This window comes from Melospiza melodia, chromosome 12, assembly GCF_035770615.1.
Source record: "Melospiza melodia melodia isolate bMelMel2 chromosome 12, bMelMel2.pri, whole genome shotgun sequence".
Taxonomy (NCBI): Eukaryota; Metazoa; Chordata; class Aves; order Passeriformes; family Passerellidae; genus Melospiza; species Melospiza melodia.
In genome coordinates this window covers 9,545,471-9,572,819 of record NC_086205.1, presented here as the reverse complement: position 1 = coordinate 9,572,819, position 27,349 = coordinate 9,545,471, and the positions used below count along the sequence as shown (strand labels likewise).

At 46.3% G+C, this 27,349-nt stretch overlaps 2 protein-coding genes across 5 annotated transcripts in view; one reads left to right on the top strand and one right to left on the bottom strand.

Annotated features, from left to right (window-relative positions):
- The window catches only part of NEU2 (neuraminidase 2), a 37,569-nt gene extending 30,935 nt beyond the window's left edge, over positions 1-6,634 (bottom strand). For 2 of the 4 annotated variants that reach the window (XM_063166747.1, XM_063166740.1), the window contains exons 1-3: positions 6,570-6,634; positions 4,509-4,713; positions 1,095-1,198 (exon numbers count right to left, since the gene is read on the bottom strand). The gene's annotated coding sequence lies outside the window, so the exon portion shown is untranslated. Of the gene's footprint in view, positions 1-1,094; positions 1,199-3,800; positions 3,985-4,508; positions 4,714-5,927; positions 5,974-6,569 lie in introns of those variants that run through there. The other 2 variants (XM_063166742.1, XM_063166743.1) reach the window with 2 other exon arrangements.
- The window catches only part of NGEF (neuronal guanine nucleotide exchange factor), a 47,740-nt gene that overhangs the window by 17,737 nt on the left and 2,654 nt on the right, over positions 1-27,349 (top strand). The window contains exons 5-16 of the mRNA XM_063166739.1: positions 5,903-6,088; positions 6,195-6,298; positions 10,854-11,128; positions 15,345-15,505; positions 15,646-15,798; positions 17,776-17,905; positions 18,639-18,713; positions 20,640-20,729; positions 22,330-22,493; positions 23,492-23,647; positions 26,130-26,209; positions 26,650-26,754. Coding sequence (XP_063022809.1) covers positions 5,903-6,088; positions 6,195-6,298; positions 10,854-11,128; positions 15,345-15,505; positions 15,646-15,798; positions 17,776-17,905; positions 18,639-18,713; positions 20,640-20,729; positions 22,330-22,493; positions 23,492-23,647; positions 26,130-26,209; positions 26,650-26,754 — 1,679 coding nt within the window. The remainder of the gene's footprint in view (positions 1-5,902; positions 6,089-6,194; positions 6,299-10,853; positions 11,129-15,344; positions 15,506-15,645; positions 15,799-17,775; positions 17,906-18,638; positions 18,714-20,639; positions 20,730-22,329; positions 22,494-23,491; positions 23,648-26,129; positions 26,210-26,649; positions 26,755-27,349) is intronic.

The window sequence follows — 27,349 nt, the reverse complement described above, 5'->3', positions numbered from 1 at the left end:
ATTCTTCTCACTTTCCCACCTGTAGCTCATATCTCAGTGTTCTTTTGGTCCACAGGCTCTTCACCATTTGGCTCCTTATACAATCTTAGTAATCCATCCCTCCTCCTAGCTCCAGTGCCAAATTTTAGTCTCTTCCTATTCACCACTTCCTGAAGCATCCAGCTGTGGGTGAGTTCCTTTCTTCATAGCAATCCCCTGGTCCAGAAGCAGACCTCTTCCTCGCCATGCTTGAGTCTTGCTCCTTCTGTTTTTCAGTCAAGTGGATTTCTCATCATGCTGATCACAGACATGGCCTTTATTCACAGTGCCTAGATCTGGACCAGGCAGCTTTTACACTTCTCAATAAGCTACAATATTGGAAATTCTCTCAGCCCTCAGCACAACACACATTCTCTCCATGGGCAGGAGCTCAGGAATTTTAGGTGCTAAAATCTAAGTCTAAAATTTGTGTGCATTGTGGCAGTGGAAAAGAGCCTATAATTCTATGGATTTTCATGAGTGTGGAGAAGATAAAACCCTTGCAACCCCAAAATGTCAATTTTGCATATCAACAGAAAGCAAAGTTTCTTGAAGGAGAGAACAACAGGGATCCAATAATATTTTCCTAAGTCTAATAAATAGTTAATTTTTTTAATATATAAAAAAACCCCTTGTCTCTGACAGATGGTCAGTAAGTAAAAAGATAACCCTGATGATTATGAGCATCTAAATGTTAGAAGCACATAAAGATCTCACAAACGGAATTTCTGAACATTTTTAGTTATTGGTAAGGCTGCCAACAGATATAACTAAGGTGTTTTGATGAAAGATTAAGGAGCCTCAGAAGAGCAGATATGTTCCTAGGCTTTAGGATCTAAAAATACTAGGGATGAGAATTTCTGCCTGTCTACCATTAAAAAGTCAAAAATCAGGAACAGAAAGTGCCAAGATATACTGATTACCAAAATCACTGTTAAAATATACACATGAACAGAGGGAAGCTGAATGAAACTGAGGTATGAAGAAGTCCTTGACTAGGTATAACATTCAAATCTATTAGTAACTTCACACTTCTCAATAATTTGGTTAGCTCAGATTTTAAAAGTGCTTCTTACCTCATCTTGTGGCCTTTCGTGGTGTGAAACTCCCACTGACTAGAAGAGTTTGGGGGATTTTTCATGAATAAGATCTGCTGGGCTGCCTCTTCTGTTTTTAGTTTCTAGAAGAGGAGATATAATTTCTAAAAATTGCTATAAGACAACATTTAGAAAATGCATTTAAATTTCATTTGAAAACAAGCTCTTTGCACAGCTTTATTCTGAGGATCGCTTTTGATTTGAAATACACATAATAAATCTTAATTCAAATGATTACTCATTTTTCAAAATTACTAGTGCCTGAAAATACAAACCAAGATTGGGAATTCATCCCTGAAGCGTAACTTAAATGAGATAATTGCAATAAACTAATTATAAACTCTCATCAATCATCACATTTTTAACACAACGTGGACCAGGTCAGCCAGTATTTCAAATCTTTTCTAGCAGCAGTACAGCGAAGCTGGAGACAGTCTGCAGCAACAGAAACCCTTCTTTGCAGAATACATGCCAGCTCAAACCCCTTCCCTTTGTCCACAGGGAGCTGAACCATGGTCATGCCCCATGTCAATAGAGCATGGCCACCAAGGATCCTCTCCAGTGCCTTTATGCTTACAGACCCTAAGAGTTCTGGAGAAAAAACTGGGATTGGGTCTGTTGGGGCATTGCATGACTTCTGTCACCAACAGGGCACCACATAGTGCTGCAGGAGAATTATTATGGGGCTTTAAGGTATATTGTTCTAGTGGTCAGATTCTTTCTTTCCTCCTACAACTAGACCAGGAATTCTAGGATTAATTAAAGGGATTGTAGTGAGAAAACTGGTTTGTCATCATGAGTTCGTGCTGATTTTGGTAACTGGGGAAAAACTCTTTAGGCTCTGGATCAAATTGCTTGTTGTTACAGAGAGAGAAAAAAGTACACTTCCTCTAAACTCCTACCTCATGTTTAAGATCAGGTGGAGTAGAAACCTCTCCAGGCCTGAGCCTGCCATTTCACAGCAGTGAAAAATTATCCAAGGTGGCACTGCCACGGTCTTGACATCTATCTGCACGTCTGCCACTTCTGCTCTGTTGGCACTCACTTACAGCTCACTCTGTAGTGAGACAATGCACACATAGATCTAGTTCCACCAGAAAAAGAGAATCATTTTCCAAGAGTTTAGCTGCCCAGACTTGCTAACTGTGAATGGGATAAGCTTGAGTGAGTGCAGGCATAAAAGCAGAGGTAGATATTTGCCTCAGGGAGTTGAGTGAAAAAAAAAAAAAACAAGTAGAATTGAGCAGCTATATCAGCTTAAATTACATACAAAATCCTAACAATTGTGGAAATAGGGAGTATCTTATAGCTATTCTACTTCACAGAAATAGTTCAGTATTGACTGACTTAAAGTAGTATCTGGTGAATAGGGCATTTAGCATGTTCAAGAACCTTTCTGAGTGACCAGAGAAAGCAGAGCAGCTCCAGAAGACACTGATCTGCCCTGGAACAGGCAGTAACATGTGGGATGCCAGGGAATAATACATCTCTGACTCTGACCTGGATCCCCCACTCCCAGCGTGAAAATCCCAGTCACCAGACCACTCTGACAGAATCACTTGTTTGTCTGACTTTAGTTTTTGTGTCAAACTTTAAAAGCTTTCTGTTTTGTCCCCAAACAGAAAAGCAAGACTTAGAAAATCCCAGCAAATTTTGTAGGACAGAAATATCTCCTTCTTGCTAAATATAATTTTTTTGTTCCAGTCCCATGAGTACTGGGAACACTCTGTCACCTCAGTTGGGAGAAAAAGTATTTCTCAGTATTTCTTGTTTTGTTTATGGATATTCTCTGTTACAAGAATAAAACTGGGAGGGAAGGAAGAACAGCATATTTGAAAGATCAAATTACAATTAGAAAAGAAACAGTCCTAAAGGAAGGAAAAGTAGAGTTCACTGGTCATTGCAATGCAGTGTAACAGCTCTCTGAGACACAGAAACACAAGCTGGGCCTGCCATGGCTACAGGGGATATTTCACTTCTAGCTGGTGTTTCACCTCTTCAAAGCTTCCACTGCGTTTATTATCATTATTGCTTTCTGTGATATTTTCAAGTTTTCATGTCAGACCAAAAGTAAAAAGCTCTGGAAAAAGTGAAAGAAAAGGGAAGACAGGCAGGATCAAATTACTAGTTATGGGATCAAAAGAAGATGCTTTCTATTTCTGAATATTTTTCATAGCATGACCCAGACATTTTTCTATGAAGAAATTTCAATTTCAAACAGATTTAACCCTTGAAAGAAGAAATGTGAGGGGTTAGGAATCTGTTAAACTCTTAAATCACACTTCTAAAAGATTTGTATTTTTTTTTAGTTAATACATCCAAAAGTTATATTTAGATATATGTTCATTCTAGTAGTATCAGCTAAGAGCTTATACACTGATTTCACTTTGCATTCCTCACTGCTCTTGTCCTTCCCTTGAGAAAACAGTAAACACCATATCTGATTTTCCAGATTTCAGGGTAATGAAGAGACTCCCTTTTTCTAAGAAATAAGTTTTTTTAAAGCCTACCCACTCTCTAAAACCCTTGACAATATTCTTGCCCTGGCAGCAAGCCACCAAAAAATGAGCTTCAGATAGTTGCTGCTGCTTTATCCCTTCCACAAGGTTTTGGCCTCCCCCACACTCACCTGGCTGCCCCAACCCTGTAATGCCCAGTGTTTAATGGCTGATAATGCATACTGACCATCTATCCAGTGACAATGTCAGCCACAGCTCTCAGGCTGTCATCCTCCTCTGTAAGTACAGCACAGGCTCCAGCTCTCACCCTCACCCTGGTATTTCCTTTCAGTTCCTTTCCTTCTGACCTCCTGGTCAGGGACTGCACAAAGACCACACTTGCAGCCCTCTCTGAGCCCTCAATGACATTTCCAGCTGTTTTCCTTTCCCGTTCTGTTTCTTAATGACTTAACAACTGAGCTCTCCTGTGTGCCAGATCTAGATCTAGTTCACATAAGCTGAAGGAGTTTCTCTGGACGTATTGTCACGTGCTGATTAAAAGCTATACTGATATATCATTTAGCAAAACCAATATAAAAATGATAAAAAGGAAGCCATTTTACACATACAGACTAACACAAGGATTCTATGTTGTTGCATAAATTACTTTATCACATACAGAAAAAAATCATGGTAATTTACGCAACAGGGAGAGAGCAAGCACGAGGAATAGCAGAGCATTTTTCCTCTTTAACTCCTCAGTTGCAACGTGGTGCAGATGACTTTTTTTTGCTGAGGGTTACTAACATGTGGTGAAGAGCTGCACCCAGCCTGTCCACAACCACTTGGACTGATGTAACCATACTCTGGAGCTCAAGAGATTTTATCCCTGAGGCAGAAAAACAATTACCTGAACGAAGACAGATATAGATTACTTGAGTACTGAGATACTTACTTCCTAAACGAGGAAATATATCCTTATGGAAGTAGCGACGCTAAGGAATGGGAGATGAGGGAAATGACCGAGCGGGTGCGAAGCCCTGCCGGAGAAGGAGAGGCGAATAGCAGCCAATCCTGTGGGGTAATCAAGAGTGCGCTTCCCGGCAGGAGGGATTAGGCTGTGTTTCCCAGTTACATTCCTCCATCTCAGGGTTTCACTCCTGGAGAAGAAATGCACCATATGCACCAGATCTGGAAGCAGTTCAGGAGAACCCCCCTCTGCCACCCCCTTTCCTCCCTCAAAGCCGGCGCCATCCACACATAAGCAGAGAGGTGCAGGGGATGGGGGGCAGCGCTGCGCCCCGGGGCTGAGGGACGGGAGTGTGCCGGGGCAGGACTCCCTCCCGGTGTGGGGTGGCCGTGCATGGAGGAGAGGGGCTATGGCATGAAGTGGGACGGGGTGTGTGGGTGCTCGCTGGGGGAGGGTGCCTTGCTGGGGAGGGAGGGAGCGACCGGAGGAAAGGGCTTCCCTACATCGAGGGAAGAAGCCCCTCTGCAGGAGCTGAGGGGGGATGGAGGTAGGGGAGCCTGTGAAGGTGGGGGCCCTCTGGGGCAGGAATTGCTGCCTTTTGGCGGGGCCCTTGGGGAGGAGGGAGCCAGCCTCCCGGCGGAGGAGGGACCTGCGCTGGAGGGGAACCCGGGCTCAGGAGGTCTCTGCGGGCAGGAGTACCGGGACCGGGGTGGGGGCTCTGAGAGGGCAGCTTGGGGAGGAGGGGAAGGACACGACACCTGAGGGGTCTGCGGGGGCTCGGAAAATATTTTGGTGGCGTTAAAAGGGTCTGCAGAGGGGGCTCTGAGAAGCTCTGGGGGAACTCAGGGGTCAGGAGGGAGCTCTGAGATCTCCGAGGAACAGGGGCTGAGAACTGCCGGGCTTTGAGGGGTTTCGGGAGGGATTTGGGGAAGGCTGAGGGAGATCCGCCGGCATTTGGCAGAACTCCGTGGAGCCTCGGAGGAAATCTGGGAACGAGGAGAGAGGCTGCAAGGAGCTAGGGGAGCTCTGAGGGGCTGGTGGAAGACCGCGGGAAGATCTGAGGGGATTTTGAGGGGGTCTCTGTGGGGAAAATGTGGAGAAGCTTTGAGGAGAATCTGAGGGGAGGCTCTGAGAGGATTTTGATGGAGAGCCCGTGGGGATGCCTGACGGAAGGTCTGAGGGGAGGCTCTGAGGGGATTTGAGGAGGCTGTCTAGAGATTTTAGGGGAGAGCCATGGGGACGCTTTGGGAGAAGTGGGTGTCTGAGGAGAGACTCTGAGGAGACCAGAGAGGCTCTGAGGAGGCTTGGGGGCTCACAGGGGGGCCGGGCTGCGGGGGCGCCCCGGGGGCGGCTGCAAGTCCCCTCTCCCTCCCGTGCAGGCTGCTGCCTTCCTACCCCCGTTACCGTGGCAACCGCCCGGGCTCCCCCAGCCCCGCACCGCCGCCGCCGCTGCCGCCGGAGCTGCTGGGCAGCCGCCTGCCGCCACCGGCCATGGAGCTACTGGCCGCGGCCCTCAGCGCCGCCTGCGCCTTCGACCAGGACGGCTCGCCGGGACAGCTCACCAGGTGAGGGGGCTGCTGAGGGCGGGGGGCGCGGGCGCGCGTAGGGGCCGCTGTCCCGCCGCTGTCCCGCCACTGTTCTGAGGGCGCCTCCGCCTCTGCCTCTTCGCAGGCCCCCCCCCGCCGCTGAGGAGACCCCTGCCGCCGGCACGGGTGCGGCACCGCCCGCACACCCCATGACAGCCGACTCCTGGAGGAACCTCATCGAGCACATCGGTAAGGAGCCGTGCCCCCCGCGGGATGTCCGGCCGCCGCTGCGGCCTCACACAACTTCGCCGCTTCTCCCGCTCCCCGCACCGACGGCGGCACAGCAGCCCCTAGAGGTGCCCTCAGCCCGGCCGGGCTGCACCTGCCGGCCCCCCGAACCCCCAAACCCAAAGCTAAAGACAAGCGGTGCACAGATGGGGGAAGTTAAGGGCGGGGTAAGGGCTTGTGCTGCAGGTCCCCAACTCCCTGTCCTTGCTGGGAGCCCTCTCACCGTCCTTACCGTGGCTTTTTGAGGTCTCTGGGGGCATCAGGTTTGCACGTTGCCCGGCAGTGGATTAATGCTATCGCAGAACAGCCTAACCTTGTTCATAAATAATGATTATTCTTGTCATTACGAAACAATTAATCATTAAGGCTACCCCAAGCTTTCTACTAAAATAAGATTTTGCACTCCAGAAGGCATAAGACTAAAGTATTTTTTTCACCCATCCCGTTGGACATTAATTGCATGCACCAGGTTCTGCATCTATTCAGTGTAACAGCCACTGGCATAGCACTTTGAACACAAGAATAAGTTATTTTGCCCTTTGTGGTCTCTAAAAAGGCAAAGTTGAGATTATCTGGGTGACTATGGAGGAGAGGACTGTTAAGCATTTGCTCTTATGGTATTTTCTTTTCTTTTTTATCTTTATCTTTTGTGGGATGGGGAGAGAACCTCCACAGCTTGTTTCTTGCTTTCCCACATCAGAATTGTGACGTTCCTCAGAGGAATTTCATCAACAGCAAAGCCAAATCCCATCCTGAGGCAGGTTTTATGGTGGGAATATAGAAGCTTTGTTTTTAAACACTCCTGCTCAGTTTCAGGAAATAGAATCAACATACTTGAATCTAGAGAGCAGGAATGCAGCACTTAGCATGGGAAAATGGAACATATAACTCACAAGCAGCATGGCAAGCCTCCCTGGCAGAAATGAGAAGGCTTCTTAGGCTGTCTCTGCTGTTTGGTGTCAGGCTGTGGCATGCAGGGCTGATTCTTGGTACACCTGATGCCTCTGGCACAATGCTGGAGAAGGAGGCTGGTGTGAAACCAGCAGCCTGCCAGCATCTGTCAGACAAACCAGCTGAGTTTGGGGCCTCCTGGAGGAAAGTGGTGAACAATTTGTGTGAGTGTTGCCAGATCTGTTACCTGGTTTTGGCTGTGTAGACACTAACCTACCAAGGGAGCTGTGTCAAAACACTGTCAGTTTACTGGGACTGTGCACCTCAGAGGTGAGATAAAAATACTAAAACCAGCAGGAGTTCAGAGCAACCCAGTTGCTATTTTCATATATATTTTTATGTGCTGTGTATCAGAGGGAAGCTGTGCAAAACTCTGCACACATCAGTGTAACTGCAAGTGTGTTGCACCTTTATGGAGGAGACTGGGTTTTGACAATCTAAGGTGTTATCTTTACCCCACCAGAGATGTAGCATCAAATGACTGGAGCTCACTCATTCCTTCCCTCCCTCCTGAGACATTAGTGGACTCTTTGCCTGAAACTGGAGCAGAGAATTTCAGAGAAAACCTCTCTGGGCCTCCTGGGATTTTACATAGCTTTCAATGCAATAACGTTTACTTTAAGAGCGCTGCTAACTCTCTAAGGCAAGGATTTCCACAATTAGTAACTAGTTTTTCAATTCCCTTCCCAGCTTTTAAGAGAGCTGGGAAGGGAGACTGTGACAGCAAAATTAAATGGAATAAACAAAAAAGGAAATGTCTGTTACGCACTATAAAAATTATGTAAACACGCCTTATGAAGATCAGTCTTAAACACTTAAGCCAACAGATAACACCAAACTCATGCTCTGACCACAGGGTTAACTGTTAGCCAGGTCACAGTAGGGACAGCTGGGACATTAAGTAATGGAGGGAGCTTATGCAGGTCTCTGACATTTTGTACTTGCTCCCTTACTGAATGTAAACATTTACTAAATAATTATATCATGAGTCACATTCAGCTATTGATCTCAGCTTTTTTAATACACATTCTGTAAGTTCCTACATGTATTGTCTCCTTTCAACATGTCAAAACCTTGTACCTTGACCTTGCATTCTGTTACCCCTCCTGTGCTGTGATCATTTCTTGTTCCATCTGGACAAGGCCTTGGCACAGATTCTCTCCCTCTTATCTACGTAATTTTTCTACCCATTGTAACCTCTTTGCAAACATATGAGTAGACCCTTAGGACCAAAACAACAGGGATATCTTTTATCCTTGCTAGCACACCCTCCTTATTTCTTCCTACCCTTCTGCCTACACATCTTTCTTTTATCTTTCCTCTGTACCACATTTCTGCTTTCTCCTCATATTGCTCTCTTAGAGTTGGTAGAGCTTCAACCCGTCTCTCTTGCTGTCATTTCCAATTGAATTCTGATGGTGGATGCTTTCCATCAGTGAGATCTTTCCATGCCTGTATTTGCTTTGCCTGCCACTGACAGCTCCATAGCTCTTACCTGGTCAGTCAGAGAACCTGGAAACAAAACCAACTTTCATTATCTGGGTCTTATTTCCTTAAAGGCAAGAGACAAATAGTCTTGAAGATCTTTTAAAAAGGGCTGCTCTTCAGATTTGCATGAGGGACCCTAAATCCCCCTTACACAAAGCATCCTCTGACTTGCAAGGCAGAGCCAGCAGCACAGCATGGCTGTATACCTGCAGTCAAACACTGCCAGTATAATTATCTCCAATTTGAGTAAAATAGATTATGCTTCAGTTTCCCAGCGTGTTTTCCCTTGAGTCAAGCACTGCCCACGCTGCTGCAGGATGTTGCTTCCCAGCTTGTCCCGCTCTCTATGGGGCAAAAAGAACCCAGAGCCCTCGAGCACAGGCTGGCCATGTGGATCAGTGCCACCAAAAGCAGCTCCCATTTAGCAGTCTCTCTGCTACGTACTGAAGGAGCACTTCCACCCTGCTACAGCCTCAGCACCCTCCCTGATGGTGAAAAACAGCCTGAAATGCTTAGGAAAGCCAGATAAACCTAGTTGACGCAGAGAGAAATTACATAAGTGGCAGCAGCATGCAAAACTTCAGGGGAAGTCTCCTCTGCTCAGCACTGTGTAGGAAGCTAACAGAAGACTCTATGGTTTCCTAGGCACAGCTACCCTTACTGCTATTTTAATCTGGTGTTGAACATCTTTCCAGGAAGAACAGATAGCAGGACACACTCGCAGACTGCAGTAATCCTGTGCTTATTCCTGGACCTTTCCCCAGCATATTTCCTGTATAGTTTTAGCACTGACTGGTACAGAGCCTCATTGAAACTGGTCCAGAGATTATATAGGTGGCAACATCTCCATTTCTGCCCACCTTAGAGAAACTTTTAATCCCATTGTCTCTCACCTTATTGCACACAGAATGTCAGATCAAATATCATGAATACATGTGACCAGATAAATTTTAACCCCTAATGGTTCAGACAAAATTAATTATTTAGCATGGTTTTTATAACATCAAAGGCTTTTCTCTTTATTCATTCATGTTACACTGCTATTCAAGTATAAACCAAGGGAGATAAAATAAATTGTGCTTCTTCAATTTCATTAAGGGAGGAAAGTGACTCAATGTGCTCATGCTCTCCTGCCTTTACATGTCTTCTAAATTACATTTTATATTCAAGCAATTAAAATTCTGGGTCCTACAGATGGTTCAGAAAGAAAAATGGGACAGTTTGAAAGCCCTCAGAGAGACAAAGGATGTTCTAAAGATTGAACTTCAGGATTCCTACCTTTTCTGTGCTGTCAGTTGATACCAGAGTGGAGGCAAATCCGGTGCAATTTCATCTTCTCCCAAAGTTAGTAATTGAAACTTGGAAGACATCTGGTGTCATTGATGTGCTGCCCCATAGTGTGAACTCAGAGCCTGTTCCTTAGTCCTGTAGCAAATAGGTACCTTTTAGATATTAATTTTGCATCTTCAAGCATCATAAAAACTAAGAAGGAAAACAGCAGGATATTAAGCAACATGTCCAAGGCTAACCATGAAGTCCATACCAAAACAAACCTGTAGCTAGTTGTAGTAACTGTAGCTAGTTGTCCCAAAGCTTCACCTGTCCAATGCCAGTAACAGCAGCTCAGTGTTTCCTCATTGAGGATTTTTTGGCCATTAAATTGCTCCTTTTAAAGTCATTTCAATGTGTGCAGTATGACTTTTCCAGACACACACTTAAACATAGACATCAACCTATATAACTTGTAACATAGTAATATAACAGAGAAAATCAAGGTTTAAAAGACATTTAAAAGCCTGACAAGTTGGTTCTTTTATGTCTTTTGAGTGATGATGGATTCATCTGCCTGTGTTACTAAATGTTTTGTGAGAGCAGATTTTTTACATTTTAGATTTAGAAATGCCCTTCCATTTATAGCTTCCACTTCTGGCTGAAGTAGGAATACCATAACAGGCTTTTCACTCTGCATGGAAGGCACATCTCTCACCTCTGCTGAGGTGAACTAAAGCAAAGCAACTGTCCTTTCCCACAGTCTCGTTCAGTTGCAGCCTCTCAGACCTGCTGTGTTCCCTCCTAGGGCTCTTGTACCAGGAATACCGAGATAAATCTACGCGCGAGGAGATTGAAACCAGGCGATTGCAAGATTCACAGACAGACCCTGAGGAGACTTCACCCAGTGAGGAAACTCCATCTGAAGCAGAGTCCACAAGTACAGCTGAAAACAAAGCTCCACCACAAATCAATTTGCTGAGAAATTCCAACTCCAGGTTCAACTTATGGCAGGATCTTCCTGAGGTCCAGAACAGTGGTGTCCTCAGCATCCTCCAACCAGATGAGATCAAACTGCAGGAGGTAATGAAGGAATATTAAGAATATTTCTTAATCGTGTTGTTTAACCACTCATTGTTTATTGTGAAACTGCAGACATTTTTCTGTATGCTACTGCTGCTGGATGTTTCTGTAGCAAAAGGAACTTCTTTTCCCTTTTCTGATTCGGTGTTAGGAGCAACTTACAAAAGAAGAGAGATATTAGGAGGTTTTTACAAAAGAGCCATCAGTTCCAGTGCACATTAATCCTTTTCCAAATTAACTATCAGGACCCATACCTTTCCACCAGAATTCTTAGAAGAATTCAACCATTAACTGTAAGGTTTTGAATATGTTTCTGTAGTAGAAATAGAAGAGATAAAGATTGATAAACATCCTTATATTTAATTGTTGCTACTTGGAGTCTATTGCAAACAGTAAAAAATAATGACAGGTATATTTGCATTTAACTATGCAGTGCAGTGACATCACTATTTTAGAGCCATGCGCTGTGACTTACTGGACTGAAAGGAGTAGGTGGGGGTAGCTGTCACAAGTGATGACAACATCAGTTGTGCCACAATTTACAACTGGTTGCTATTTTGGGTGTCATGGGGAGTGTGAGTGTCCTTTGTCACTGCATAGCACTGCATTTATAGGCAGCAGTGGAGAGGGCAAACCCTGTTAATGTGTGGTTTGCGTTGTGGTACAAGGCTCTATCCCACAAGTCCAGCTGTACTCCTGCACCAGGATTGCCTCTGATGAGATGGTGGGATGGGTGTAGCAGTGAATCTGCTTAGCCCTGGCTCATGGGACTGTACCCAAAGTGCTGAAGAACATCTCGGGGTGTAAGCAGTCCCTCCTGAGTTCAGTTAGACTTCCATAATCCACGCTGAGGAGCACCTTGTGCACACAGTGACAGTCCTGGCTAGGGCTGGAACTTGACTGTCATGCTGGAAAGTTCATCTTGTGCACGCCAAGGGCTGTGTTATTCACACCCTTAGTGGAGCAGACTGGTGTTTATATACAGTAGTTTGGGGTAGCAAGCACAGGCTGTTAGTGTATCAGGGTTAGGGCTGAAGGTGAATGAAATAATTTGTTTTTTCTCCATGTTCTTCTTCTGCACTGGTTATTTGGATTTGCTCTGTTTACCTGGCAAAACACGGTACTTCCAAGTGCCAGCATGACAAACACAATCTGGCATCTGAAAAATTACAGGCTTTTATTTTTATTTTTGCTTCAAAATGAAGAATTTTTATGGAGAAATATTTTGCTTAAAAGCATGCACTATAGATTTCAAAACTTGTCCTTTCTGTTAAGTTACATTTGTTACCTGTATGTGGTTTTGGGGAAAAAAATCTTGGTGCTGCTAAACCTCCATATTAAGTGTGCTCAATTTTCTTCTTTCTGTTAAAATAACCAGAGAAATAAAGCAGTTGGAGAATGGGACAGTGCTGTCATAAAGAAGTGCTGCGCCTTGTTAGTTTATCAGACCTGAAATTTTCTTCCTGCTTGTCCTGGGATTAGCACACTAAGAGATTATAAAATTGCTCCAAGCCAGAAAGCTGTGAAATTGGCTGAACATTGAACAGATAGAGTGGAGAAGTTGCTTTGTGAGGAGGATCAAGGTCAGAAAACAAGGAGGGCTAGAGAAATCACTGAAGGTATTGAAGAGATTATGTTGAATTCAGCCTTGCTGTAAGCAAGCACTACTTGCTCCTGCAGTTCTGGAACTCTATTCATGTTGGCTGTGAACTGTGAGAGTGAACTGTACATGAGGGCTTAATTTAGTAAATGTAAAATGTTCAGCTTCATAAAGGAGAATTGGAGAAATTTTCCTGAAGTACAGGACAGCAGAAATTCTGGAGTAAATATCTTAAGGACAAAACTGTATTTTCTGACCCATTTTATCTTCAAAGCTGTAGTAAACACAGGGACTAGAAAAGCTTGGATGTCTTCAGCTGGGAAAGGTGGAGCAAAAGCATTATTTTGATCACAGGGAGAAATACTGGTACACAAATGGAAAGAAAGTTGAACACCCTGCATCAGAGCTGAGGAAGGGAACACCACCAGAGCTGTGACAGAGCAGGGCTTAAACAGTCAGAGAAAAAGTTGGTTATCTGAAATAATCTTCAAAGTGAAAGAGACTACAACAGGAAGAGAAATCTGGTGTTCATTAGTGGCAATGATGGAAATTACTGAGCAGCTTATCAATGCAAGATTTTTTAAAAAAAATTGTTTTCAAGCATCAAAACAAGAAAGTTGAGTGGAAGAGCAGTGGATGCTTGAAAAGTATCATGGAAAGTGATTTTTTTTATTGTCCCCATTGGAACAAACAGGACAGATATTATCTCTATGGATTTCATTATTTCTTTAGCATAGCCTGCATTCTGGACCTGCCCTTGCAGGTGTGGCACCCTCCACTACAGCAAACAGCAAACACAGATTCTGCAGTCAGACTTGGCAGAAAAAAATCCTGACTTGGAGTCTCTGGAAAGCTGCAGTGCAAAATGATTGGAGGTGTCAATCTCCAGGACACCTGGAAGGGATAGGCTATCCTAACACATCCTGTACATCTTTGCCTATTTCCACCTCTCTCATTTATCAATAAAAAGATACAGGTAAACCTGTAAAAGTTACATTTAGGGCTAAGCCGGTCATGCAGAAAGAGAGAGGTTCTCTCACCGGTTCACCCAGTGCCTGGGTAAAGCTTCTGGGAAAAGATGAGCAGATAGTCCTGCACTTTTCTCATTAGGAATCTGGCCTTGAAAAAATCCAGTGTTCTCTTATTTCTTAAACACTGTCTGTTCCATGGTCACTAAGTTCATCTTTATAGACACCCTTTGCTCTGTCTCCCTTCTGGGGGCTGTGCAGGCACAATCTCCTCCTCTAGTGCAGGAAACCACTTGTTGGACTTAGGTGCCCACTGGCAACATTTCCTAGGCTGCCATCCCTGCAAAGGGCTGAAATGTCACTTCGACTAACTGCTGTTTTAGCAGCTCTGGGTTGAGTAACAGTCTCTCCTTCTGAACCCATTCACCCAGATCTTGGAGTGCAGCACAGTGTCAGGGACACAACCCAGGTCTCTACCTCGAGTTCTTATGTGATGCACAGTGATATTTCCAGGAAAAGGCCAAAACCTGATCAGTGAAAAAATCCAAATAATTTCTTTAAAGAGAAAAAACAGACAACAAGCAAGCCACAAGACAGACCCCCAGCTAATTTAGAGCATATTTCTCTATGTACACATCACAAAAACCACTGCATGTACCTGTGGCTCCATATGACCTCCTCAACTTTAGCTGTGCCCCAGCAGCCACTGAGAACCAGTCCCTGAGCTCTGACACCCGCTCTGCCTGGCCAGCTCCACCCTCAGCAGGGTGCAACAGGGGAGCTGTGGGAACAAGGAGAGCATTGAAGCAGCTTTAGATTCAAGGGAGCAAAACTTTCACTGAACCACCAACTGCCTCTCTTAGTAATGGCAGTGTGGGCCATGGGCCCCAGGACAAGGAACCCAAGGCACCCCTTCATCAAGAGATGCCTGAAGGATTTAACAGCATTGTGTTGAACCTCTGTGAAAGTCTTCAGTTAATCTTACTTCAACTAATGGATACAGTAGTTGTGTAAATAAACACCTTTTGTATCTATCTCTGAACAGAGACAACATACACTCCCCCAGAGAGTAAGGGATCTCTGAGTGGTAATCATGGAATGTCCCTGCAGCACTTGCAGTAGGTAGAAGACTTTATATCTGCATCTCATTAAACTGATTTTTATCTCTGAACGAAACCATCAATTTGCCATTCTGCTTCCACAGACCACATCCTTGGCCTGAGGAAACCAGGCTTTGCTCCAGGGTTTTCTCTTCTAACAGGATAAGCAAAGGCTGAAATTTGGAGATTATTTATGATTTCTGATAGTAGTTAGGCACTACTGTATCTTGTCCTGTTCTGTTGTGAATTGGGGCAGAAAAGTGTATGGCCAGGGCTGACCAGGGGGTCTCACTTGGACAGTAACAGCTGTGTTTCCTCTAGGTCAGGGCTGATGGTTGTGGGAGGAAGACTTCCTAAACTAACTCACTGTCTCCTCACAAAACATGTGGCAAATGGATTGTGGGCTGACCTCTCCCTGCAGCCTGGGCCTGCAGGGTGGGTGCAAGGTCCGTGGCTGTGCAGCACAGATGTCCTCATTAATGCCCAGTGAAATGCTCTGTAGAAGTAGAAGGTACCTGCTGACTTTCTTCTTTGGGATTCTCCCCCAGGCCATGTTTGAGTTGGTTACTTCAGAAGCATCATATTACAAGAGTCTGAATCTGCTGGTGTCTCACTTCATGGAGAATGAGCGTCTGAAAAAGATCTTACACCAGTCTGAGGCACACATCCTGTTCTCCAACGTGCTGGATGTCATGGCTGTCAGCGAGCGGTAAGTTGGCTGCTGAGTGGCACTGAAAGCAGCAGCTTTAGGTAACTGCAGTTGGAGAGGGATGGAGGAGCTGACTTCTCCTGGGAATTGCCTGGGACAGATAGGTCACAATTAATATGGGTGCTGACTTTCTCATTTAGCTTCCTGTTGGACCTTGAGCAGCGAGTGGAGGAGAACATTGTGATCTCGGACGTGTGTGATATTGTCTACCAGCACACAGTTAATCACTTCTCTGTGTACATCACCTATGTCTCCAACCAGACCTACCAGGAGAGAACCTACAAGCAGCTCCTGTGAGTTCTAGCGCTTGTTGCTGCACTATTTTGTAAAATTGCACAAGCTACAGATTTAGCTGTAATTTTGGTATTTATGAGAAAGGGCTAGATAGCACAGAAATGGGGTTTCCCTCTTCATGATTTCTCACTGCATTCTGTAAAAAGAAAACACAATTAAAGGCTTTATAGTAAGGATTAGTTGATGCAGGTAACATGGCAAGTAAACTCAAAGCCAGCATTTCTCAACTGCAGGAAATATTTATGGTGCGTGCAGGGCCATGTACATGCTTGTGTAATGCACGTATTTTTAACCTGCAAGTAGAGGCAAGAGATGGAAGGCCAAGAATACAGATCTCTGATGAGAACAACAGCCACTGCTTTTCCCAACCTTCTCAGCAAGGCATTAGATTTTTCCCAATTTCATAACTATTCTTTTTCAGAACAACAGGATTTTCTTAAAAGAAGAAAAAATTTAAAAAGCTATTTTCTTCACATTCTACTGTTATACACAGATCTAGGCCTGAGGGTATAATCCAACATATTTTTGTAGTATTTTTCAAGTGTAGCCAGTCTTTTGGTCCAGTAGGAATTCTCTGATACAAGCTCAAAACAACGAATGCCCTACAAGCTTGTCTTTGAGAGGAGAAGAATCAATTTTTCTCTAGTTACAATGTCCTGGATTCTTTCAGGACAGCCCATTGCACATGCTGCAGTGTATTTTCTTCTATAGCATCTGCTGGTTCAGGCAAGAGTAACAATGTTTAGTCCTTTCATTTCTCTGCTCTCTAACTTTTGAGGGGAAAATATTTTAAGGGGCCTTTATTGAGCTTGGCCTGCTGTTCTCTCCAAAAAGAGGGTACCACAGGGTTTCCTTCAGTCAGAGGTGAGCAATACAGCTGCAGAAAGAATTTGCCTACAGTCATTATCTAAACACTTAGAAGCAAAGCAGCAATAGGCTGGGTTGCTTGAGCTTGAAAGGGACCTGTTGGAGATGAGATATTCCTAAATGTGAATTCAGAGGGCAGCATTTTTGTCTGCAGGAATACATAAAGCATGTTGAAAAGAACTGACTCCCTTCCCCAGGCTCCCAGCTAGCACAGGAATTTTGCAACACTTGGCTGAACTCAAAGCCTGAGGTGTGTCACAGTTTCCCCCATTTCACTGTTCCTCAGGCACATGCAGTTCCATTCTGCCGTGAGTCACCCTGCCAGACAGGTACCTGCTGCAGCAAGGAGGAACTCAGCCAATGGCTTCTTTCACATGTTGTGAGGAACACCCAGTACAGACAGGTTTTGCACAGTTACCAACCTCTTTGCATCCATGCTGTTTCCAAAACTAGCCACGACTCCAGCAGCACAAGCCTTGCTCAGGTTCACTCAGTCCATGGCTGCCAGGAAGCTTTGTCTGCCTGTGGCAGCTGGGACCACTCTGCTCTGCACAGCTGTGTCTGTGGCCCAGCTCTGCCCTCATGTCCTGCAAACATCATCAGGGAAGGCCCAGCCATGGCCTCTGCCCTTCTCAGGCCAGATTATGATTTCCATCCTCTAGCTAAGCAGCAAGGAATATTCAAGCTTGAGCTACTTTGTGGCTTGTCTTGTTCTTATGACTGTGTGAATTTCACCTTATCACAGAGTTCCAACTGTGTAAAAATATATAATTATGCCTCTGACTCATTTACTTGGACACATACCCCATTCACATACACCTACACACGCAGTGTATGCTGCTGAGCTAGATATGAACACATGTGAGCACTGCTGTGGCTTGTACATTAGAAGTCTATTTTTTCCCTCCCCCAACACTATTTATAGTTTTAGATTTAAACTAAAATACACCCAAAGGCATTCAGTCCCCTCCTTCCCTCTTCTCTCCTGTTGGGAGAGACCAGGCAGATGCTGTCTCTGGGACCAAGCTGCTTTTGGGTCACCAGCCATATGCCAGAGTCCCAGGCAGGGTAGCTCTCAAAGTTCTCAGCTTTTTTATCTCTCCTCTCAGCCAGGACAAACCAGCCTTTCGGGAAGTGATCTCACAGCTGGAGCTGGATCCCAAGTGCAAAGGCTTGTCCTTTTCTTCCTTCCTGATTCTGCCATTTCAAAGAATCACTCGACTCAAGCTGCTGGTGCAGGTAGAGTTTTGCTCTTCTCTCTCTCACAAAGGACTTCTGCATCACTCCTGGAATTTTCCTTTCCAGCAGCTGTGAATGGGGCTTAGATACAGCCACAGTGACCCTAGAACTGGCTGAAGCCTTTCCACAGAGTCAGACATTCACCACAACTATGGGAAAAGGATTTCAGTCCCTCAGAGTCCATCCCTGAATTAGTGTTGAATTTGCCAGATAGCTTTTACTGGGTGAGAGTTGAGGAGGAGCTTTGTCAAGCTGCCAGAAGGGGTAGCAGCAGTCCATTAATCCAGCTGCCTGATGGTTAGGATGGTGACACACACATGCAGGATGACACAGGGATGCTACACCACGATGGCTTGGACCAGTCAGCCAGGGCTTTGCCACCTTATCTAAACACTGCTGGAGAATATGCTTCTAGGGATGAGGAAACAGCTCAGTCCCAAATGGTCTTAACCCACTGGGATTACCAATAACACTGTCTATTAGTGCTAGGTCTACTTATTTATTAATTTATTTTTATAAAATAAGAACCTACCTGTTTTATTTCTCTTAGATATAAGGTCAGATGGGAAGAGGTTTTAATGAGAAAGGGGAACTAAGAGGTGAGAGTCATTGTACTGTGTCACCTTTGCTGTAATTAGGCTGATGGCCAGAAGTAATTTGTAGGCTAGCAAACTTTACCTTTCTGTGCTCTCACACTGGGATCAGCATTCACACAGCCTTTTCTCCCCTGCAGAATATTTTGAAGAAAGTGGAGGAGAAATCTGACAGGGAATCCACTGCCCTGGATGCACATAAAGAACTGGAAACAGTAAGTTTGAATTAGTTAATGGAGGGCCATTAAGATTAATCACCATGCTCATTTCACACACACACATCCCCCTGTAAAAATCACCTGCAGACTACGTTCTGTCTGGGAGCAGTTTCTTTGAATTCTGTCACTGTGTTTCAAGAGGTTTTTTCCTAAAGTCTGAAGGATGGACTAGTCTACTTGCACAGAGATGTCAGTGACAGCGAATCCCTTGCTAACAATAGATGTCTGTTTCTGCCATAGGAAAGGGCAGAGAATGTTTTCCTTTATGTCTCCAAGAACACAAAAGGGTTTTCAGACACCTGAAGGTGATGGATCTGACTGAGAAGTGTGTGCACAGTACAACTGTGTCAGGCTCCTCCGACACAGCACACTTTTTCTTCTGACCTAGAATAATAACAGCTTCCTAATGAAGTACACAAGCCAGCTTTTAGCCCTCTTCCCTGAAGCTGGTAGGTAGGTGTGGTGTTCAGTTGTGCTAGTTACTGATAGGTACAAAACCCCATGAAGGCAGTAGGATGTTTCCCATCTGGGATGTTCCTGATATGGTTTGACAGGATAATTCCATTTCTGAATGGTCTAGACATAGCTGGCAGCTACATGGGCTGGGACAGTGTTTGAACCCTTCACCATCAGAAGCTTGGAACATCTCCTGAGTCTTGCAGTTCAACACAAGTATTTGAAGTTGAAAACTGTGCTAGAACATCAGCCTTAGGATGGGCCTGCAGTCTCTGACTGAAGCACTAGAACAGAACAGGCTCTTGGATTTGCCCTGAACCAGTATAGGAACTGTATGCTTGGAGATCACTAGGGATAAAGACAGGGATTTTATAAATTAAGGATGTTCTGCATTGAGTTAGTATTTGCAGAATCCCTCTTGACACATCTGGTAGCCAATTATTTTTCCATTAGTCAGCAGCCTGAGGAAGACTGTTCCTGTAGCATGCAGATGACTATAGCCGCTGATGGAAAAATGCTGGGTTTGTATTCAGTCATCAGTGACTCACATGATCAGTTTACTAATTCTTTTGCACAGTTAAACACTTATCTGTAAGTGTTTAAGCTGATACCTAATATCCAGCTAGGTACAGGCACACAACAGAGACCATCTCATGCTTACTTTTTCTGTATGTTTGTTTTCTCTCTTTCTATTTGAGAGGCAAGAGATGATCACAGTTTCAGTTACTGATATTCTGTTAGATTTTAAGTAGCAGAAACAGAGCACAAAGTGGAGCTTGTTCTCCAATGTAATTTTTCTACCTAGCCAGTTCTCAAGAGAGTTGCTCCTTATGAAACAGGCAATGGCATCTAGGTTAAGGTCCCTGTAACAGCATAGTGCTTGCACGTTGGTTGTGGTTTTTCAGTTAAAAGTTTGTACTCAGAACACAGCTGGGCTCTGTATGATGAATGTCTCTTTCCCTAGGACATTTCATAGCCCTGGCATCTAGTGCTGCTTGGCAGAACTACAGCATCTGCATTCTTGAAAAAAGGATGTTTGGCTTCATTCTCTTCTTGAAGATGATACTGCAAATGTACCTCATTCCAAGTGTTGGGAACAGGGAAGATGAGATATATGATGTGTCAGATTCTGGAAAACAAGCTGTTCATTTCGCTGTGCAACCAGAAGCACTGTTTTGTACTGTCTGGTTCAGTAACTGAATGTAGCCACCTAATATGTCCTCTGACAGTCAGTTTCCACCTGTAACACCTTCTGGATGTTTGGGAGCTTTTTGGTTGCTCAGATTTTGGGGGTTTTTTCCCCCTTCTCTTTTACATGCACCCACAGTGCTGATAAAAGAACTTGGCTTTGTCAATTCCTGTTACAGCAGGGCACTTACCTGATTGTGGTCAAGCCTTTTCATGCTGTCCATCATCACTTACCTGCTTAAGGCCAACAGAGACAAACCTTGTCCTCTCTCTTCCCAGGTGGTGAAAGCATGTAATGAAGGTGTCCGGAAGATGAGCCGAACAGAGCAGATGATCAGCATCCAGAAGAAACTAGAATTCAAGATCAAGGTATAAGCACAGGCTGGACACTTTTGTTCACTGTCTGCACTTTGCAGACAGCCTCCAAAGGGTCCTGTCCAAAGGGGCTGCTGCAGGCACAGCACCTCTGTGTGTGCTCAGTGCACACCTGCTGCAGAGGCTGGGGCAGCAACAAGGCCGGTGTGATGTGCACGTACACAGGTGGGACACGTTGGCATCACCTCTCCTGTGCACTGTGCTCCTGCTCCAGCACTCAGGTCTGGCTCTTCCCTCTTACCTCCCTTCAAAATGCAGGTCAGCTTTCGGCTGTTATTTTACATACAAAATATGTTAAAGGTCGATGAAAGCTACAAAGCAAAACACTTTAAAACTGAAAAATACCCAGACAAAGACTGCCCCACCATTTTGATTAATTTCTGTATTTATGCATTGTGTACAGTCTCTAAATACCTGCTGCTGATCTGTTTCAGCTCCACTGAGGGAATTACTACATCAATATTTAGGGGTATCTGATCAGATCTCTGTTATATATACCAGGTGGTATATCTAACTACATAGTTTTATATACATATAAACACAATAATATATATATATCTCAGATATATACCATTCAATTCCAGGGCTGAGTATAAAGTTGTCAGTTCTTTTCTTAAATGCTATAGAGAAGCTTCTCAGGTCTGTCTGCTCCACAAACTGTAAGGATCATATTCAGCTTCCAAGCAATCTTTTTATGTACGTGAACAACGAAAACGAAAAAAATTGGTTTTTATAGAGCACTTTACCAGTGTGTCAGGGCTAGACCACAGTCCACAGGACAGTAGTGGATGAGGGAGGCTACACAGTTGTCTTCACCTGTTGTAGAGCTGAGGCTGTAATGACAGGCAGGAGCTGGTTCATCTCTGGAGCAGATCTGCCTTGGGACCTGGCATGGGTAGGGCTCTTCTGGGAAGAAGAGTGCAAGGGGTTGAAAAGATAGAATGTACCACCATGCATGTGATGAGCACTGGGAGTGAAGGTAGAAAGAGTGACAGTTATACAGGTATTTTTCAATATTTCAGTCATTTGGAAGTGTGGTATTCTTCTAGTGCAAGATGTGCTTTGTTCTGGGCTTCTTGGTTTTAGCACAATATGTGTTGAAACTCCAGCAGAAATGCTGTGATAGGTGCAAGAATGGTATCTCCACCTGACAGGGACAGACCCAACCAGAGGAAACCTGTTCAACCTTGGTTTTTTGTAGCCAAAAGGCCAAATCTGTGGTTTTAAAAGTCAGTCTTACTGTTGAGGAAAGTTCAGCCCACGTGACAGGATCTCTCAGAGAGAGATCAGGGCATAGGCTGCTGTTTCATTCCAGTACTTGGCACTCTAGCATTGCCATCCTTAAATATCTGTCCATCCCTGGGCTCCTGCTGTACCCCTATCCAACCTCTGTCACACTGTGCTGGGCTGTGTGGATGGCAGAGCACACTGCCCTCTCCTTGCAGCTCTGCTCCAGCCTCTGCAGTGCAAGTTGTGGTGATGGGAGTTCACCACCCTTCCTTTTGCATCTCTTGGTGCTTTCAGCATCATAACTACTTGAATCCATGGGGTTTGGCTGCTTTCCTAAACTTTGCCATCTTTTCCTCCCTTCTAGTCTGTACCCATCATCTCTCACTCCCGCTGGCTGCTGAAGCAGGGGGAACTGCAGCAAATGAATGGTCCAAAGACGTCACGAACTCTTCGCACCAAGAAACTCTTCAGAGAAATCTATCTGTTCCTTTTCAACGATCTGCTGGTGATTTGCCGGCAAATTCCAGGGTGAGTGCAAAATTCAGGTGGTACACAGGATACTTCATTAGTTCTATTGCCCCAGTTTTATCCAACCTGTCATGCTGTGACCCCATCCTGTCCCTCAGGCACAGGCACATCCCTTGGCCTGACATGTACACCTCCCTCCAGTAGTCACCATACCTTTGAGCACAGCTGACTCTTCATGGGTGGCACAGCTCTCTCCAGCTGAAAATTCATGGCCAACAGGAGTTAAACAGATCCCAGGGCAGCAGGGTGACTATGCATCCAGCAGTTTCTGCAGGGTGGAACTGAGTTACATTGGCTGGTGAGTTACACTGTCAAGAAGTGATTTTTGACTCATCGCTTCCTGAAGAACAGCTCAGATTTAGTCAGTTACAACTCTAAAAAAGCCGACTAGAAAGTCAGAGTAGCAGGGAGGGGTATAAATTTTGACCCGAGGCCAGTGCTTCTATTTGACATGGTGTAACCTGCCTGAGGAGGATGTTGTTGTGCTGAGGACTGTGTCTTGTGCAAGCAGACACTGGTGAAACACAGCAGCAGAGAACAGCACGCCCTTTGTGGCATGATTAGACCCACTGGTAGGGAGCATCTTGCCCCTCCACTGTTCCTAATGAACGTGTCGCCGCGGTGTCTGTACGCTGGGAAATGTTTTGCTTCTGTGGCAACTTGTATCCAGAAAACACAGAGGCACTTCATAAATAGGAATGAATTAAGCCTCACAATCCCCTTTGAGGGAGCGCCATCTGTGTTTTGGACGTGGGGAGCTCAGACAGAGCAAGCAACTTGTTCCAGGCCATGAGGGCTGCCCAGGGCAGAGTACAGAGAGGGTTCCTTGCTTTGCAGTGGGTTTTTATAGCCACACGCTCATCCCATCCCACAGCAGGACACCTTTTCTCCTCCATGCAGCAATTTCTGGTCTGTGTCCACAGTACAATTCTGGGTGGCTGAACTAAAAGTCTCCTGCAATAACCACAGTTTTTCCTAATCTCTCTTACCTCTCCCAGGGACAAGTACCAAGTGTTTGACTCTGCTCCCCGAGGGCTTCTTCGGGTGGAGGAGTTAGAAGATCAGGGGCAGAGTTTGGCCAATGTCTTCATCTTGAGGCTGCTAGAGAACGCAGATGACCGGGAGGCCAGCTACATGCTGAAGGCATCATCCCAGTGAGTACCAGTCACCCTGCTATCACTCAGCAGTGCTCTCTCCCTACATCCTGCCTTCATGGGGACCAGATGTCCAGGCTTTCCAGGGATGGGCAGGGGGGGATCCCACTGCTGCAGCTGAGCTGGCCCTACCAACCTCTCTGCCCAGCATAACTCCCCTGAGGCTACTGAAAGCCCCAAGGCTACTGGTCACCTAGGCAGGTTTCTCTCCTGTACCGTGTATTTGAGGCCTCTGGGGCGGTGGACAGACAGGCAGTCCCTGTTCTGGGACAGAGAGATCAGAAATCAGCCCAGGCACCAGGCCCCAGCTGATTTATAGACTGCAGCATGTTCAGAAAGTAAAACCAAGCAGGATATACACTCACACACTCCAGAGGCTCCACTGACTCACAAGAATCATGGCCATGCCTGACCCGCCCTGTGGAGTAAAGTGTCTCCTGTTAGTGGGTGAAGGTGGGAGAAAAGGCTACTTCCTCTGTGTCTCCACAGCCAGTGCCAGTCTTGTGCAGCCCTTCTGCAGCTCAGGGCCTCCTGGTCTCCCGGGATACAGATTTTCTGGCTCACTGATTTTTCACTTCAGGCTCCAACAAGCTCAGGCTGGGCAAATGATTCAGCTGTACTAGCACTGACCCAGTTGTTTTGGAGCACAGGGCATGGCTTACTCACTGACCCAAGCTTTACCAGGCCCACATTTTCTAGCCACCAGCTAAACAGCTCCTAGAGACAATGCACATCCCCAGGTTGATGTTGTCTGCTGTCAGCAGGCTGCTGTTCATCATCCATATTCCTAAATGAACACCAGGGTTGCACCCTGACTGCCCCTCACCACCACCACAGCATCAGCACCAGGATAACGAGCCCCCAGCACAGTGAGCAGTTGCACCTTCTCCCCAGACATATGGCTGCAGCTCTGCTGCACTGAAAATAGAGATGTCACTCACACTATGCAGGGCAAGCGCACGTGTGACGTCTGTGAGGCTTGGCTGTGCAGCAAATGATAAACCAGGCCAGCATTTGCTCAGCTCGGGGGAGGCAGTCTCAGGTCCATGCTCTGCATCCTGTCCCATCTTCTAGGTGGCCACAGCAGGTATGTGATCCAGAACATGGCTTGCCAACAGGTCTTGAGCACTGAAATGTGACATACCAACTGCTGAAGGCTGCTGTTTCAGAGATGCAGGAATGATGGAGGTAGTACTGGGCACAGACTGGAAAACTAAAAGTTAGAAGAGATAAGTGGGAGCCAAACAGAGACTTCTGCATCTCTTCTACAGCTCTTGCAGCTCTTGCAACAATGCTGCTCAGTAGCAACTTGCAGCTCATGCCCTGGGTGGGCTCTGCCAGGAGCTGACACTTTATTTGGACACAACCAGTTGCACCGATAGAACTGCAGTGTGGGTGGGCTCCTTGCAGGCTGAGAGGAGCTGGGCACTGTGGGCAGATCCATGGAGCCCTGTAAGGATCTGTGTGCAGGCCCAGCATGCAGACAGGGCCACAAGCATGGCAGGACTCTGGGTTTGACCTCTACATGTTATAGCTCCTCTGGGACCAAGGCCCTTGTCCCACATCTTCATGTGATGTGACCTGCAGGTGCTTCCACTGGTCCTTGGCATTGTTCTTCATACCTGAAGTATAAAGTATTCCCAACCCTACAGATCAACCTGCCAGCACTTTTCCTTTACATCCCCCTTTTAGGCCCCTCTCCTTCCTGAAGGCACTCCCATGGCTTTTCATGTGTGTCAAGCTCAGGCTTTAAAACCACCTGAGAAGGTAGAAAACTCTCAGATGGAAGCCCAGCTGGTCCTCCAGGCAGGAGCTGGAGCCTGTGAAGGTGAACTGCCCCATTTCCTCATGAGGCTGAGGGAAGCCTGAGGGGAGCCAAGCCTGGGTCTTCTCCAGCATTTGTGAGATCTTCACCCTCCCAACTGCAGGTCCAGATTTTGCAGCATGCTGTTCACTTCAGGCTCCAACAAGGTCTTGTTGCCAAGCAAGTGGTACCTTTGGTGTGCTGCAGTGCTCTTCTGCAAGGGAATTAATCAGCTCTGCCCTTTAAATGTTCCTACACAGCAGTTGCGGGAATAAATGGTTCCTGTAACTGCTTATCTCCCAGAAAAACTGCTCCTGTTGAGCAGTCCAGCCAGGAGCCGCCTTTGCTTGCTGTTTCTCAGAGAGTGCCAGGCCCCCACCTGGCTGCTGGCTCTTGACAGCAATGCCAGCAGAGGGACCCTCCCCAGAGAGGGACCGTGCTGCCTGTGGGGGACAGCCAGGGCTGTGCAGCAGGGCCCAGAGCAGTGTGTCACGTGTGACATCCCAACCAGGGTGTGCAGCAGTGGGGCTCAGCATCACCACTGCACCCAGGACCCTGGAGGGGCAGGCAGGAAAAGGCTGGGAGGAGGAACATGAAGTCCAGAACTGGCTGGGCAGGAGAACTAGGGCCCTTACAACTCTTGCATGTTCACAGCTTTGGTTTGTCTCCCCTATCCAGGAGTGAAATGAAGCGCTGGATGATTTCACTAGCCCCAAATCGGAGAACCAAATTTGTTTCATTTACATCCAGACTTGTTGGTAAGAGACACAGCATGGGAGCTGGGAGCTCTTCACCCCTACCCCAGGACACCTCATTCTGCCTGATCTCAGTGCAGCCACATACCTGGGACCTATGCCAAAGCTGAACCCTCTCCCTGAGCTCCCCTCCTTTTGTCTCTGGCTTGTCCTGGGCCTGGCCCTGACCTCAACCCCTCCAACCTGGGCTGGGCTACACCAGCACTTTCCTCCCTTCCAGGCTGCCCATGGCTAGCATGGTGGTGGTGACATGAACCCGGTCCCTTCCCAAGAGTTGCTTCCCCGCTACTTTTGGCTGGGGCACTCCCTGGCTTCCCCAGAGGCCCTTACAAGATCAGAGGCACCATGTGCAGAGCTCATGGGGCTACAGCCACCCAATCTGTGCTGTTCTTCAAGGGGCTCCATCCCAGTCCATCCCTCACTCTTGCCCTGTCTCTTGGCAGACTGCCCACAGATCCAGTGTGTCCACCCGTACGTGGCCCAGCAGCCTGATGAGCTCTCCTTAGAACTGGCTGATGTTCTCAACATCCTGGACAAGACAGATGATGGTATGGGGACGGGATGGGATGGGGATGGGCTGGGAGTCACTGTGGGAGGATGGGCTTTGCTGCAGGCAGGTAGTTGTGAGTTTCTCCCTCCAGGCAGGGAGAGGCTCTGGCATCAGCATCACAGCAGAGAAGGAAGTTACTGCCTTCTCCTAATAGCCAATCCAGGTTGCCTAAGTTGTGACAACACTGGCACAGCCTCCCAGCACCAGCTATGGGCCATGGTAGAACTAGCACAGCCACTTCAGATAGAAGCCAGTGCTATTCTTACCTTCATGATGCTTCACAGCCACATGGTCCTGCTCTCTTGGGTACTCTTGTAGCTGGTGGTCTCAGTCACATTGGATGTCTGCTGGGGACCACTCCTGTGGCTCCAGGGACAGCTGAGGGCACTTGGTGGCAGCAGTTCCTGCTTTCTGCTGGCATCCTTTGAGCCAGTTGTCCTCACATGATGCTGCTCAGGTGAGATGGCCTCCTTGCAGGATGGACAACCTGGGTGTGCTCCAGCACAGGTTTTGAGTAGAAAGCTCTGCCAGCTCCAATGGCTCTTTCCAGCACAGCTGTCCCAGTGCAGGAGCAAGGCCCAGTCCTTCCTCAC